This window comes from Teleopsis dalmanni, chromosome 2 (genome assembly GCF_002237135.1).
Source record: "Teleopsis dalmanni isolate 2A chromosome 2, ASM223713v2, whole genome shotgun sequence".
Classification (NCBI taxonomy): Eukaryota; Metazoa; Arthropoda; class Insecta; order Diptera; family Diopsidae; genus Teleopsis; species Teleopsis dalmanni.
The window spans coordinates 57,758,206-57,776,185 of NC_051847.1; the positions used below are offsets into that span (position 1 = coordinate 57,758,206).

At 27.9% G+C, this 17,980-nt stretch overlaps 2 protein-coding genes across 2 annotated transcripts in view; one reads left to right on the plus strand and one right to left on the minus strand.

Annotated features, from left to right (window-relative positions):
* Positions 1-2,805, minus strand: part of LOC119674644 (uncharacterized protein DDB_G0271670-like) — a 14,003-nt gene extending 11,198 nt beyond the window's left edge. The window contains exon 1 of the mRNA XM_038085793.1: positions 2,777-2,805. Coding sequence (XP_037941721.1) covers positions 2,777-2,805 — 29 coding nt within the window. The remainder of the gene's footprint in view (positions 1-2,776) is intronic.
* Positions 2,806-2,948: 143 nt separating this feature from the next.
* LOC119674646 (ELKS/Rab6-interacting/CAST family member 1-like) lies at positions 2,949-16,186 on the plus strand. Its single transcript, XM_038085794.1, has 6 exons — positions 2,949-3,050; positions 3,213-3,458; positions 5,320-5,808; positions 6,161-6,193; positions 12,357-12,473; positions 16,133-16,186. The coding sequence occupies exons 1-6, from the start codon at positions 2,949-2,951 to the stop codon at positions 16,184-16,186; spliced, it is 1,041 nt and encodes a 346-aa protein (XP_037941722.1).
* The last annotated feature ends 1,794 nt before the right edge of the window (positions 16,187-17,980 follow it).

Consider the following 17,980-nt stretch of genomic DNA (forward strand, 5'->3'; position numbering starts at 1 on the left):
AAGGAATTAATCTTTATAATGAAGTCACGTTAAAACAACTTTGATTTTTACAATATATTATACTGGAATCTCTACACAGTGAACCTCTACAGCGAATTTTTCTCTATAATGAAAATTTTTAAGCAGTCAAATATTTTTTTGAAAAAGAATAATTTTCTTGTTCTCTATATTTACCTATAACTTCAGCCAATCAAACAAAAATTGACAACTCTTCCAAATGAAATGAGTATTAGTTTTATATTATTATTTATGTTATTATAATTAAATTTGAATTATATACTTATATACTTATAAATGAAATCTCTAATAGTTCTGAACTGTATCAACTATTTAATGTGAATAAAGACTTCATATTCCTTGCGGGTGTCCGGCTTTTATCGGGACAAGAAAGAAGAAATTATTTGGTAGAGAATCCATATCCTTGCTTGAAATTTTCAAAGTTTCGAATATAAGAAAACTCTTAATAGCTGATATTGAAGGCCTCATTCGAAAGCGGATTATATTCTATTCAGTTAGGTTCGATCAACAGTACAAAAGAGCTGTCATGGTCGCATCACTCCGATAACAGCCAATATTCCGATAATAACTTATCTTATTGATGTAAACTCTAACTATTGATATATAGTAGTAATTGAATGCTATAAATAATGTACTTTATTATCATTATAACAAAGTATACTGCAGGTGCCAACAAATACATTATGGAGAGGTTCGACTACGTATGTGAAAAAATAATGGAAAGTTTTTATTACGCTTAGCTAATTTAAATAAAAATCTTATACTAACGTATCTTGCAACAAATCTGGCAATTGTCAGGTAATGAATTTAGTATCTCTGTCTGGATCTTATTCAACCGAATATGATCTATAGGCCTTAACCAACAAGAACTTTTAGGTAGCAATGAACCAGTATCCTTTCTACTCATAATAATGATAACACTAATAAAAGCTTGCAATATTATAAAGGATTAACCATTTTATAACTCTAATTTAGCATTATAGTTACAAATCCAATAAAATTATCATCCCATTGCCATTTAAAGTTTGCCAATTTAGAACATAAATCGTTTAACAACCGCTGAAATTGTTCAAATTGTCAAATCTTACAAAAAACTAACTTCTACTCACATCTGCTTTGGCATTGTGCAGGATATGTGAGGTCTGGGTTTAGCATTCTAACACATAGTTCTGTATAGGATCTTTGTGAGTTACAAAACTGTTCACTGAAGAGCATAGTGTGTTTTATCAAAGGTTCGATATGACTTCAAACTTTATAAGTTTTATAAGGTCACACGATAAGTAAAAACGACTACGTGGATTCCTAGAAACAGAATTTTAACCATACTTAAATACTTTTTATATAAGTCAAAAATTTATACAAGATATTAATAAGTATTATCATTAGTAATTATTTCAACTCTTGAATCAATTAATTTTCCCAAAAAAAATATTATTAATTCTTTACCTTAACTGTGAACTTAGTTTGCAACGATAAAAAAAAACTTCAACGATTTTATTATGTCCTTAAAAGCGTTTTAAAAACTTTGTTGTGTAGCGTTAAAAAAATTTATTGAAACCTAAATAAGTGAATAACCTTAAATCTTTATAGTTGAATACTTTACAAGCGTAGCTTTTATTAATTAAATTGTTGCTAATACTTTATTGATTGAATTTGCTATTTGCTATACATATATGAATATAACAATGTTTTACTATTTTAATGATATACTTCAAATATATTAATTATTAACATAGCTCAGACTAGCCAATTTACTAATAAAAAATCATTCAATGAATGGACAACATGTATGCATTTATAAAAGTACATAATTTTACATATATACTGACTGTTTTTTACTTTAATTTAATACAAATTCAAATACAATACAAAAACAATAAAAATATATATATATAAAAATATGTACATGTATTATTACTTATATACTATAACTAACTGACTAATATAAAAGAAAAAATATATATAGAGAAAACCGAAACAAAAAGAATTAATTGCTTAAATCTATATTAAATATTAATAATTTAAAAAATATTTATTTATTTTAAATAATTTTATTAACAATTGCAATACTCGTATGAAATAAAGTACTTATTTATTCTATATAAAATTTTTATTTTAGTACTTAACAGTACACACTCCAACAGTATTTTTACAAAAATAATAAACTGAGTCAAATTATTAATTAAACTATTATGCAAAAAGTTATTGTTAATATTATATGAAAAAACAAAAAAAAAAAATAAATATATATATTATAAACTCTTAAAACTTTTATTGAAATAAATAAAATGAATTTAAATAAAAATAAACAAACAAACAAATCTCTTCTCGTAAACAAACCATAATATTTTGGCAATGCAAAAGTAATATTATTTTAATTCCATGGAAACACTTGGCTACCAAGACAACCCATAGGTGAAGCCAGAGACACCAAAAACAAAAAATACCCAACAATACACACTTCACTTCACACCACACAGGGTACAGAATACCAGAATACACAGAAATATACAGTAGCGGTCTCTGCTAGTAAGAAAGAAAAACAAATTTATTTGTTGCCAACAAAAAGAAAAAAAAAGAAAGAACATTCACATTGAGTCCATTGCGCTACATGCTGGTTTCATTTGATATCACACCATGTGAACATCTGAACATTCCACACTTGATACTCGAATTTCGTCCATTTGGCCATAAACATTTTTAAATTTAAGCTAACACAACTCTCATTCAAATATCAAATATCAGATATCATACAAACTTATCCCAGAAACTAACACTGCCATGCATTTTGCTACATATTACGTATGCCATTAGACAAATTAAATCCAAACACACTTCAATTAAACTGAAATCTCTATAAAAAAATAAAAAAACTCTATAAAAAATTTATATTCATTCAAAAATTTTCTTTATTTCTTAAATTTTTATATATGATTTTAAAGTTGGACGAATTCCGTCTTGAAATACAAAGAAGGGATCAAGAAATATTGGCGATGGCGGCCAAAATGAAAACATTGGAAGAACAGCATCAGGTAAATAATTGGCCACAGCATTGGTGAAGATAAAAAACAATAACAAATTAGAAAAAAACATTTTAAATAATTTTTGTAAATAATTGAAAAACATTTACCCCCAATCCCCAATATTGTCTCTATCTTACTCCTGCTATTTTATGTATATTTTTAATAAAATAGGACTATCAGCGGCACATAGCTGTTCTCAAAGAATCACTATGTGCCAAGGAAGAACACTATAATATGCTACAGACCGATGTTGAGGAAATGCGCGCCAGACTGGAAGAGAAAAATCGGCTTATTGAGAAGAAAACACAAGGCACATTACAAACTGTGCAGGAACGTAATCGCCTAACCAGTGAACTGACTGAACTAAAGGATCACATGGATATAAAAGATCGTAAAATTAATGTGCTACAAAGAAAGGTGCGCCATAAATAAATCCAAATAATCCTTATATAAAAACCATCCTTAATGCTAATATCTAATGAATGTTTCATCAAGTCCAGTTATATATATTTATAGTAATTATGTGTAGTATGTTTAATATTTAAATGTATAGGAGTATTTTGCTAGCAAGTAATACTAATTCAATAGTAGTTCTATCCATTAAACTTTCATATAACTATTTTATATATTATATTACTTAAATCAATAATACCAATAATATTATATAAAATTCTATATTATGAAATATTAATATATAAATTAATAATAATAATATATAAAAAGTTTCTTAACAAAATGTCGTTATCAAATGATGCTGTCCGTTGAAACTGTTTTTGAATATAAAACATCCGAAAAACAACATATCTATACTACCCCTGCGATTATATTGTGTCTATATATAAATATGACAATCAACAACATTACTGGAATTAATTTTAAAGTCCATTTATGGCACTTGGCATTAAAAAGCAAGCATTATATTTACAATATAATACCCTGAGTGTCAAAGGCAGTAAATATTTTTGTCGCAATTTTGAAGTATGGTTCATTAAATTATAACGTATTTTTAAACCCAAGCAATATATAAACAATTCGGTTTTAATAAACAATTTAGAATCCAAAATTACTGATTGACAGATCTTAGTCTTTTTAATTTAAACTTCAAAATTTTCGACTCCAACCTTTGTGATAGATTCTGTTTGGATATCGGCTGCTTCCTATGACTACAGTATCAGCCGTGGGTCATAATATTTATCTTATAACACATAAATCATTATATTTATACATCAGATTAATTGAAATATTTTTTAGACGTTTGTTTTATTTTTTTCAAAAAGTTCAAACTTCAACCTTTCTAGATGGTAAATCTAGAAACTGTTAGGTTATGGGCTACTTCCAACGACAAATTTACACTATTACTGCTCGGGCCGCACATGAATTCGTCCATCTACTTAGGAGTCTCCTTTCCTGATGTATATATCCGATATCACTTGTATAGATGACCAGGGAATTGAAGTGATTTATGGTTCAAGTCCCTCTTAAATATTACGGACCATTTTATACTAGATATAATGAACTTTTTCCAAATAAATGATTCCATATGAAGTTTAAATTAGTTTCCAAAAAGCTTCACTTAAATGAGTCCACTACCTAAAGTGGTATTAATGATAAATAATTTGTAATACAAACTATTTAAATAATTTTTTTTGAAACATAATTTTGTAATAAATACACTATATATATACAATATATATATATAATATATACGTTGAAAATGATTATTTTCATAACGTATGAAGTTCACTAAGTACTTTCTATTTTACTGTTACTGACTAAAAACATATTAGTGATGAAATTTTTGCATTATTATCAACTTCTTTATTTTATCAGATATGGGTTTTTGAAAATATGAGAAAAAATAAGAAAATAATCTCCTAATAAATGGAATTTAAAACTTCTAAAAAAACATCAGCGACTTTAGGTCTTCTATTAAATATTAGTAGATATATTTCACCAAATATAAATATATAGATAATAATGTCATCTTCTATACATTATATAATTCCTAAGAGGACAGCAATGACTTTAACAATTTCTTTCATTGTTTATACTTCTCTTTCTTTTATCATATAAATTAAAGAAATTTTACAATATAAAATATTTGTTGGTCGAACTGCTCCATTTCAATTGAAAGTCCAATTCTCTAGTTCTTTATATACCCAATATTGCCCAACAATTTTTTCAGTTGAACTATGTAATACCCAATCAATTCTCCAATAAAGAATCCCACAAAATTATAAATCCTGAAATATACATAATTATTATACTCTCTATATAGATTGAAAATCTTGAAGATCTTTTAAAAGAAAAAGATAATCAAGTTGATATGGCACGTGCACGATTATCAGCAATGCAAGCACACCACAGTAGTTCAGAGGGCGCTCTCACAAGCCTTGAAGAAGCTATCGGCGATAAAGAGAAACAAATGACTCAATTGCGAGAGCAGCGAGATCGTGCCGAACATGACAAACAAGAGGAGCGTGAATTACATGAACGCGAGATTGCCGATTATAAAATTAAATTACGCGCAGTGGAGAGTGAAGTTGAAAAACTTAATACACGCCTTGAACGTGCAGTCACCGAACGTGAACGTCTTGAAATAAAACTCGAAGCCTCACAGAGTGAATTGGGTAAATCGAAAGCTGAACTCGAAAAGGCAACATGTGAAATGGGACGCAGCAACGCCGATTGGGAAGCGACAAAACAACGGATTGCACGTTTGGAGTTGGAGAACGAGCGATTGAAACACGATTTGGAACGTTCCCAGGTACTCGTGCACAAAATCCAATTTTACATTGATCATTACTTATAAGAGTGTATATATACAAAATTTAGTTAACTGTATATATCTATGTGCTTATTTTTTAGACAAAAAAAAATTTTTTTATTGTTGTATATGTACTCCATTAACATATTATATATATATATATATGTCCTAATTGTATATTTAAAAAAAACAAAAACCAATTACTATTTACATGTACACTTACTCGTTTACTCTACTACCAACCAACCAACCAACCAACCACCTACCTACCTATCACCTCTACTACTACTACTACTATTTTTTTGTACTCGCATATAACTACTACTACCAAATACTACAACCATTTAAATAGCTGCAGCTAGAAGAACAAACCTCACTGCATAAAGTAAGATTTTATCCTTTTTTTAAATTCTTACAAATCATAGTTTAACGTTTTGAATTATGAATTAAAAATAGAAATGAAATGTAAAATATAAAATATAAAAGATACGTAGTGTTGCCAGCAGGGAATAGCTTGATTAAACATAGTTTGTTCGTATTAAATTTAATAGAGAAAAAAAAATTAAAATAAGAATGGAAAAAAAGTCATTTACACTAAATTGCTTCACATTCACTGTATGTACTTTTAACTATTATTCTCTTAATATTACTATTATTTATATTTCACTATTCTTTTTTTGTTTTCTGTTCTTTGTTTTCTTTTTTTCTTATTTGTGAATACTAATTATGCCAAATGACTTTTTTTCTAATAAAAGAAAAAGCTTTTTCCGCACCATAGACAGCTTTTGAATGCTTCGAATAAAAAAAAAGTGAACTGTAGCAGGTTTTGAATCCATAAAAGTTCAAGGACATCTTCCTACATTTAATTTCATTTTTTTTTTTTGAATTTATTTTAATGAAAATGAAAATAGAATTTATTTAACATTAAGAGCTATCAAATTAATTTTGTTTCAAATGGACTCTTCAGAAGTCAATTACGTAGAGACAAACATCTTTAGAATAATCCAAACAAAAAGAACTCAAAAACTCTACCTTATGGTATTAATACACAAAAATTTAGAATCCTTTATACATAATTAGTAATTTCCTAATTTTTATTTAATATAGTTATACTCGTAGTTTAATAAAACAGATTTCAACCAGATACAATAAACTTTTAGTTTCGAAAAATTTATCGTCCATTCTAATAATAAATAAATAACACCTAAAGGAAAAGAAATACCAATACATCCTAATTTTTGTTTAATATAGTTATACTCAGGAAAATATGCTGATTTAAGGTCCGTCATCAACTAAAAGACAAATAAATGATATGTTTTTTTTTTTAGCTTAGTTAAAGCCTAGTGTGGGGTAGAGATAAGCCATTATAGAGTAAATTATAGAGTAAAAGTGCGTAATAGCATTAACTCAAGAAGAAAAAGAATCAAGAAGAATCAAGACTCATAGTTTAATAAAACAGAATCAAAATTTTCTTTTAAATACCTACAGGCTTGAAAAGAAATTTCTGTATTTATACACAGATATCCTTCTCCTTCTTCTTTCACTCTTTCTCTCTCTCTCTTTCTCTCTCTTTCTTTCTCTTTCAAACTCACACTCTCTCTCTCTCTCTAGCATTTAAATACCTACAGTCTTGAAAATAAATTTCTCTATTTATACACAAACATCTTTCTCCTTCTTCTTTCACTTTTTTTTTCTCTCTCTCTATTCTCTCTATGGACTCTGAATTAGTTTCCAAAAACCTTCTATTAAATAAATCAATGTTATATAGAGACCTTTTATATTATAAACTAAGCGAGTCCAATATATCTATTTGACTCTCACTAAACCGAATGAGTTTTGAAGTGAGAGGTGTTATAGCTTTATTTTGTATTAGTTTGGTCAGGAAACTTCTTCATACCGAAGAAACATCCTACATCAAATGCAAATCTCTATAAGGCTTGATCTTAATATTTGCTTTAAAAAATGCATAGTGGATCTATTTCAATAAAATGTTTAGCGACTCCATCTCAGAAATAGAATTCCAAATACTTTTGACGCTTAAACGCTTAAGTTCCATATCGTATCGCTAAGGTGGTGCCTAGTCATATATATGACTTACGATAAACCAGATTAACATAATATTACTTAATATATTTTATATGGAAATACAATATGTGCCTAAAATACAATTATAGTACACAACCATAGTTTTAAAAGATTTCCTACATTTTTTATTAAAGTATGTGACTTAATATACTTATATAGTGCAATAAATGCAATAATATATACAATAAAAAGTATACAAATGTATATAAATAAAATTGTATTGTTGTAATTTACTACTGTCAATGTACATCTACATGAAAACCGACAGCCTGCCCTACTTAGCGCTATCTAATCTCAGAGTAATCACTAACCGCATGGGCCGGTACGCAGATCATAGATCAATCATTGAATAATCATGAAGATTATTAGGAATACTCAAATTAGTCAGTGAGATGGGCGGGACTCTGCAGAATTAATAGTGCCCAGAAGCACTAACTCGAAAAGTCTTAACATAACATAACTACTGTACAAAATAAGAAACATATTTTGTAAAAAATTAGATGATGTGTAGTTTTAAAAAAGAGTCGTAATCAAAAAATTCTATCAAAGACAATAATCTTTATTACAGAATCTTTGTATCTATTAGTTATTTTTAACCAATATTATTTTTTGACCATAATCTTCGTAAGAGAACCCCTGTATCTATTAGTTATTTTTGATCAATATCATCTTTTTGACCATAACCTTCATTAGAGAACCCCTATACCTATTAATTATTCTTGCCCAACATGAAAGAAAAACCATTCACAAATGAGAATATAATAGAACTTTTTCGAGCCTAGAAATTACATATCATGAAATAGAGAGATATCAAGCCAACTCTGCTAAATTTATTTCCCAAAATATCAATCAATAACCATAATCTTCGTTACAGAATCTTTGTATCTATTAGTTATTTTTGACCAACATCATTTTTTGACCATAATCTTCGTAAAAGAACCCCTGTATCTATTAGTTATTTTTGACCAATATCATCTTTTTGACCATAATCTTTATTAGAGAACCCTTATATCTATTAATTATTCTTGACCAACATGAAAGAAAAACCATTCACAAATGAGAATATAATAGAGCCTAGAAATATTTTTTCGAGCCTAGCAATTACATATCATGAAATAGAGAGATATCCAGCCAACCTATTAAATTTTATTAGTCCTTTACGTAGTTTAATTAAAATGATTAAATTTTTAATATTTATTTTTTGTTTTTGTTGTGTTTCGTTACGAATCATAAATTTGAACACAAATGTCCTTTAGGTTCTATGGAAGGAAACACACGTATCAAAGCATTCAAAAGTGAAGCAGTCACAGCATAGAATCACGCACAGCAGCTTAATTGTATCTCAACTCTTGATTCTGTGTTTGACCTTTGACATTGCACTGCATACAAAATAGTTTCACTAATTGCAATTTATTTAGTATCACGTTTTATTGCTTCATTAAGTTTAAAACTACATTTGTAAATTGTAATGATCAACATTAAAAGTTTGAATGGTTTTGGTTTAATGAATTTTTGTAAAATAAATTAGCACTGCAGAAAAAAAAAAGATAAAACAAAACAAAACATAAAATCACAAAAATAAAAATTTTTAATACACGTTACTTTGTTAAATAATTATTAATATTAATTCAAAATTTTTAAATAAATTAGCAATCGCCAATATTAATGCACCTTTTATTCCCTGCGCTCATCTGAAATCAGTAGTCGAGCTTGGAAAATGTTCCGTGAATGCTCATTTTCAATTCATCTAAGCTAAGAAAGTATGCCTGAACTCAAAACAAAAAACAAAAAACTTAAAGAAATTAAACAAATTTAAAATTTACTATTAATTGTTTTTAAATGTAAAATTTTTCAGTCGGTACAAAAATTAATGTTTGAATCTGGCAAAATATCGGTAAGTTCACATTAATATTATATCAACGTTCCTTCATGCTAAGGTACTTCATACATCATTTAGAGGATTAGCCAATAACATTGACCATAAGTAGAAGAAAAGAAGAATAAAATAAGCAGCAGAAAATCAATAAAATAAGACACAAAGATCTATTCTTCTTTTTTCTCCGCCTTGGAAATAGATTCGTGAAAGAAATAAGATAATAGGATAAAGAGAAATAAAAAACAAATGAAAGAAAGACACATAGATTTATCTTTCTATTTCGTTAAAAATAAATGGACGATAGAAGGGAGGTTTTAGGGTGAAAATAAATAGAAAATAAATAAAAGAAAACCACAAAGATTTATTCTTTTATTTCATTCTCCTTTAAAATAAATAAGCTATAGAAGATAGAAGTGATAGGGTGAAAAGAAATAGAAAATTAATAAAAGAAAGACACAAAGATCTATCTTTTTATTTTCTCCTCCTTAAAAATAGATAGACGATAGAAGGGAAGTAATAAGATAAAGAGAAATAGAAAATAAATAAAACAAAGACACAAAGATTTATCCTTTTATTTCATTCTCCATAAAAATGAATAGACGATAGAGGGAATAAGGTAAAAAGAAATAGAAAATAAATAATAGAAAGCCACAAAGATTTAGAGTGAAAATAAATAGAAAATAAATAAAACAAAGACACAAAGATTCATCCTTTTATTTAATTCTCCATAAAAATGAATAGACGATAGAGGGAATAAGATGAAAAGAAATAGAAAATAAATAATAGAAAGCCACAAAGATTTAGAGTGAAAAGAAATAGAAAATAAATAAAAGAAAGACACAAAGATCAATCTTTTTATATCCTCCTATTTATATATCAGGTGTATAATTCAATTAAAAAATAAATAAAATATAATTAATAGATAAAAAAAAATTTTAAGTAGTAATATAAACTATATAAGTTTATAATTACCTCCTCAAATATTTTTTTGTATAGCTTGTTTTGAGTATTGATATTCTTCTATTTTTCTAATATATTTTGATATTCTTATACGTATATAATGCAAGTATTCTAGATTTGAAAGTAAAGGTTCAAAAATCCTACAATGTGAAAATAAGAAAAGATTGAACTGAAATATCATAGAAATAAAGTATAAAAAGAAATCAAATCTACAAGATTGTTCCAAAAATTAAACTATGTATGAATTAAAATTCAAATAGACGCTCAAATGTATATTCTAATTAAAAGTAAAATGTAGATAAGAACAATGTATATGAATAGACTAGGTTTATATTATTAACTTTTTAATATAAGCTCTAATTTGACATCTGTTATGACGGAAGTGACTATTTTATTTATTACATTATTGTTGATTTCTTACATTTGTAGGCCTCTATTTTATTCATCGTGACCGTCATATTTTATTTTTATTGTACATAGTTTTTGTATTTGCTAGTTGCTTCTAGTTTTTCTCTAGTGCTCAACTCAATTTAAATGTATATGCAAGTGTATGCATTAAGTAGGAAAAAGAAACATATAAGTAAAAAAAAAATGACTATGACACGAAAGAGGATGATAGTAGAAGAAGAATTTAAGAATCAGAAAACATGGGTGTCATAAAGCAGAAAATAGTTGTAGCGTGTTAATTATCAAAGCTTTTATTGAATCGAATGAGCTCTGGAGTCTTTAACTGATAGATATTATTACAGAACATTGACACATAAAAATTTTGAAAAATACAAAATAAAAGATCCGTACTCATGGATTGTAATTAATAAAAAATATCTATAGTGTCCTCATCATTGAACTATATGAGATCTAGAGTTCTACACCAACAGATATTATTAAAGTACAATAATTTCTTTGAAATTCTTCTTTGATTCTTTGAAATACAAAGTGAAGCATTCGTCCATTATATTCACTTGTGGTTTGTGATTGTCAAGGAAAAGTTTAATCACCTTTCAATAAACCGAATTTTGAAGTTTTGAACCGATAAATATTATAAGAAGTATCGATATAGCATATAGTATATAAAAAATATTAGATTTAAAAATCAAAGACTGTAAATTTGTAATAATCTGTAATTTGAGAGTTCCAATTAATAAAAAAAAATTATACAAAAATAGGTATGAAGTAAATCTGCGCAATAAAAGGGATTAAGAGTCATTGAATTGCTGATTGCTAAGAAAATTCAAAGAGTTGTAAAAGCGTTAAATGCACTTTAAACCGTTTGTAAATACCCAAATCAATTTTTTCATCACACTTGCATTTTTGTATAAACATTAAAATTGTATAATTTTGATTGATTTCTGAAAAAAAAATACATATGGAACACTTTATTTCAGAATTATTTAAAATAACACATAAATAAATTAAATTGGAATAAATTATAAATAAAATAACCATGAACATTCAAAAATCAATCAAAACGTAAAGATCCATTTTTGTAAATATATTTTTTCACATTTTCCTGCTGGATGTTTACACAAGTTTCGGTGCGGAAGTCACAGTTACACTCGCAACTGACTTCTCACCATATAAAATCGTGAACGTCCCAACTAATAAAATTTTTCTGCTCCACAATTAGACAACATTTGGCCGCACAACGATGACAACTTCGCAAGAACTCGATCGTGCGCAGGAGCGTGCGGACAAGGCTGCCGCCGAACTAAGACGTACACAGGCCGAGCTTAGAGTCACACAGGTAGGCTTTCCATTTAATCCATTCACCCAATAATGCAATATTTTAATTTATAGTGAACTTTTCATTTCATTTTATTTTACTATATATGTTTATATACCATATATATAATATATATAAAAAATATTATATTAATATATATTTTATGCAAATTGACATATAATCAATTTTTTACTTTAAAAGTGGTGTTAATATGATTATTTGAATGTAAAGAAAATTATACTAAAAATTCTAAAAATGCTTCTTGTTTTAATTTTCAAAGCATCTTATTCGTAATTAATATCAGTTTTTTACACAATATTACACAAAAAAAAATTAATTTATTTAAAATTATAATCGCTAAATTTAAACTTAAACTATTACATATTCAAATATTGGTCACATATACTGCTCGATATCTCGTACACTAATTTACATACACACCACCATGAAATTCAATTAACTTCAAAACTTCAAATTAATTCAATTTAACTAAATTAAATTAAATTAAAATTATTTAATTCGTTAAACACAGCTTATGTCAAAATCTTACACTCAGTAGAAAATCTGTTGCTAAATCGAGCCAATTTATATAGTCGTGTATATTCTAATTGTGTAAATAAAATTTCAATCATTTCAATATTTTTCTCAGTGTAATTTTGCTTGATTCAAAAACAATTTTTTTTTTCTAAAATTTATTAAAAAAGATTTTTGACAAAAGTTGTAAACTTAACTTTTCCTATTTATGATATTTATGTTTAATAATAACTTTTAATAAATTCTATAGTTTAGTTTTAGTTTGAAGTACCTGAAGCCCACAGGTCATTGGTCAAGAAATTAATCGAAAACAGATTGCCTTAAATCTCAGATCGTCACGATTAGTGCAATATTAATAATTAATTATAATTATCTAAAACTTTTTTAAATCTAAATTAGATATTTAGAATTACCAGTAGTTATTAGCGTCAGACTCTGAGTTAAATAAAACACGTCTGCGTACTTATGAGTGTCAAGTGTAACTAACCTTACATTTCTTTATAATTCTTACACTATTATACTCTGAGAACGTCATACTCATGAGAGCGTGAGTATTCTGTACTAATAATTGATCTTAGGTTAGGTTGGAATGGCGGCTACCAACGAGTTCCACATTAGGTAACGATAAACTAATTTGACAACTCTAGATACCTGGCTAATCTTACTCCTAATTTTGCAGAATGGCTGCTTACTGATCGGACTGATCAGTAAGCAAAAGCGCCACGAAGATTTTAGATTTTCTCCTAGTAAAAGATAGTCTAGGCAGGGCTATCATCCTTAGACCCATAATCGTGACAAATTTATTACAGGGTAAACCCAATCTTATAGCATGCCACAGCATGCTGAGAACCATCAGCACCGATACCGTAGTGTTAAACGTTGTTTGTCCAATTTAGACTAAGTTAACCCAGTGATCTGACAGTAGAATTCTTTTGCCCAGTTTTGTTTTGCTGCCTTGGCAAGCTCGTCTGCCTTAAATTTAAATTTAACTCATATGAGTTAAATCCTGACACGCTTAGCTAAATCGTTTAAGAAAGCTCGACATTCTCGAATAATAATGGATGTGACTGTAGTGCCTACTAGTCATTTAATATAATTGATCTTTCTAATTTAAGAAATATGAGTACACCATATAAAAAGAATTGTAATAGAATGTTGCTTTTAATAATAAGACACCTTCTCACATAATAAAGTCGTTACAAAATAATTTTACTTAAGCTTGGCATTTGATCTATCTTCTTAATAATAACTTCAATATTAGAACTATCAATTAAAGTCTTAAATGTTCAGATTAAGGCTAGTCATTTAAGAGTATAAATCGTCCAACAGCCGTTGGCATAATGATTTTTCGCTTTAATTTTTAATAAATCTTTCTTTTCACATATTAGAATGTCAATTAACAAAATACATGCATCAGCAATAGTAAAAAGTAGCTGTCGTGAAAACAAGTCATGCACTACACTCAATGTATATCTCTATATGGTATTTGGTCCGTAGGTGTGAACGGTACAGTACTTTTCTGGAAATTTTGACACTAATCATACGTTATAATCACTAAAGCTTTATGATTACCAATTATTTGTGAAATGAAATTAAAGGCAAGGTATTCGTATTAGGTCAATTATATTCAATATTCACAACCCACAACCTAAGAATTGAAGATATTACAACAATATGGCTTTATCTTTATTTTGAACGAGACACAGTACGAAGTAGTTCAGTTTAGAGTTCGGCAGTAGAAAAAAGGTACTGATTGATGAGAATTTTTTGGTCTATTTTATGGTCCTGAAAACTACGGATATACCTATGTGAGATTTAACATCTTATAAAAATATATCATGCACAGTTTCAGAGGATATATTTCGATATACCACAGAGCTACCAGAAAACCAAAACTAAAAACAAGAATCAACTGCTTAAAGATGTTGTTCATATTCTGTAGTCTAGTGAAAAAGTTGACATTAATACTCGTAGTCTTACTATAAAATTCATAAATTTAAATTTATCTTAACCGCTTTGCTAGTTAATGGTGCTGAAGAGGGAAAATTAAACTATGCAGGCAATTACCCGGAGATATAGACTTTATAACCTATAGGTGAATGAAGAGACCTAAAATTCTATTAATGGCTTTACAATCATAAAAATGTCTATATATAGGTTTATAAGGTAGGGGTAAGTGAGAAGACCTTAAAAATCTGTTTATGACTTTACAGCCATAAAAATCTCTATGTATAGAATAAAAAAAGTATGATCCTTTTTCATATGTGTACCTAGGTTTGGAAAGGAAAATTTGAAAGGCGGGCTGTAAGCCACGTAAAGACCTATGGCAACTAGCGATATCAGCATTTAAATATCTAATTTTGCAAATCCAGAGCCCAGAGTTGAACTCTGTCATTTTATGTCAGTAATAGATAGAAAATTAAGAGAATTATTAAGGCACGTTTTTAGTCCAGATGTTCATTGGATGATTGACATTCTCTTGTTATTATGTGCAAATAAAGAAAATCGTACTGTCTAATTTAGTCTAGTACTTCTTAATCTGTTATTAATAATTTTTGAACATCATGCCCAAAATAAATACTTTTTATTGATGCTGTGAATTAATTTGTTGTTCTTGTTCAACTTAGAACGTCTTATGACAAGGTTAGGTTAGGTTGGAGTGGCGGCCTTGTTTACCAAGAAGCGCACTTGAGCACAAATAATGGCCCGTTAAGGTACCACAGGAAAAGGCGATATTCGTATATAGACAGTATACGATCAACGCCCAAAAAAGGCAACGACTTCCCCATTAGGTGAAGGAAAACCAACCAATATTTTTGATCTCCTTTCCTTCTCGTCCTCAGAGCCACAACCGCGACAAAGGTCATTATAAGGAAGACCCAGTCTTATAGCATGCTTCCCTATTAAGCAGTGACCCGTAGTGCTGAACAGATAAAAAATGACAAGCTTTCACCACTTTTTTTTAATTTCTTTGATCAATGAAACTGTTGGGTATTTGGGTAATAAATAACTTAATAAAATTTAATTTAAATTTGTTTTATAAAACTTTTTAAAAATTTTTCATTTTTTATTTCCTTTAAACATTTTTAATGGTAAACTTTATACAATTTTAAAAATAACAAATGTGCTTACATTCATTTTTATAGGGCGAAACAGATAAACGTTTTGTGAGTAATTGCTTCCAAAATCGCAAACATTAAAAAATAAAAAAAAATCCAAAGTTAATAAAACCTTGTTTACATATTTACTCGTACATTAAAAAATAATATAAATAAAACATATGTACATTTTATTCAGCATATATAGATATATATATATAAAAGAAACATTAACAATAATTCCCAATACTTTGCAACAAACAAGAATCAAAATCATAATCGTGCATATTCAATTCTAATATGAACTCATTAAATTGTCATTTCAATATGATTTTGCGAATGCATTCTTATAATTTCGCCCGCTAAATTTGCATATAGCCTAAGTATATATGTATGTGTATCTGTGTGCGTGCTTCCATTGCAAATAATACAAAAAAAAAAATTAAATATATATGTATAATAAAGATAAAACCAATTTATCCGTTTGTACATATCCAGCTTTGGTTTGCTTGACAGCTGAAGTACACTAAAATGTTAATGGATTATTGATGTAACCCGAAAAGTTTGATTTGAATTCCTTTTGATGTTGTCATGTAATCCATACGTACTCGACCTGTAACAATGTACCACAATCCACACTCTATGTGTTTGAAATATACTTCAACCTTTTCATTTTGGTGTACTCATACAAAGTAAATCATTACGATATTTGCCTTAGGATATGCGCAAAAATAGAAAAAATTTAACTTTCCTTCATTTGCTTCATTTGCATTGTGCGGTTTCCGCTGTTAGTTCCAGCGATTTCAGTGCTACTTTCGTCATCATCCGAACTCACCTTCTCAAATCTGTGTTCATACATGCATTATCTGTTGCCATTTTGTTTCCTCTTGTCAAAAATGCATTATCGTTTTCATTATCATTTTTACATTTTCTACATTTTTTACATTACAAGCATTATTACTGGTACACAATGGTAACGCTGCAAGCGATGCAATGAGTTGCCACCTTACCTCAAACGAACAACAATACAAGTAAACGCGACTAGTGCTGTACTTTCAGTTGTTATTTTCGGAATAATAAATATTAAGCGTTCGATAACGTATCTTAGGGAAGTTTGTTGTGTGAAAAAAGAAAAAAATAAAGAAGAAAAAGCAAAAAAGAGAAAAGAAATAATCTTATTGAAGGTTATTTCCATTTTAATTTACGTATAAAGTTGAATTTAATTTTAAAATCTTAACAAAAAATATACAATAGAAAGTACAGGAAGAGGAACTACATAGAAAAATTGTGTTTAATATATTTTAGTAAATTTTTTTCCAACTTCATTATCTCATCTATAAATAAATTTCTTTTTAAAAGGGATAATCAATTTTTAAGACTGAGAAGTAAACGTCATTATACATTATTATTATTACTTTGAAGAATTTTGCACTGCAAACCTAGAGATCAATGAGTAGTATATTAGATTTGCCAATATGTTTGTAAGACAGAAAAGTAAACTTCAAAAAATATTAATGCAATTAATTTGATGTATATAAAACTGTGATCCAGAAATCTATTAAAGATATATTTGATTTACTTATATATTTTCAAGACAGAGAAGTAGATGTCAATAAACATTATGATTGATCATTTGAAGGATTTTGGACTGGAGATCTAGAGCTTAATAAATGGTATTTTAAATTAGTCGATGTTTTTTTAAATTAGAAAAATAAACATATTTTAACATTATTATAATCAACTCGAGGGATTTCGCACTATGATCTAGAGATCTAGTGCGACTCTTTTATGAATCAAAATATTTCTAAAGCGAAATTTCCAATCTCATTTTTTTCCACTGTATGGATTCAGAGTAAATCTTGAAGTACAGCTTTTTCAATCAATGGATTCATGGAT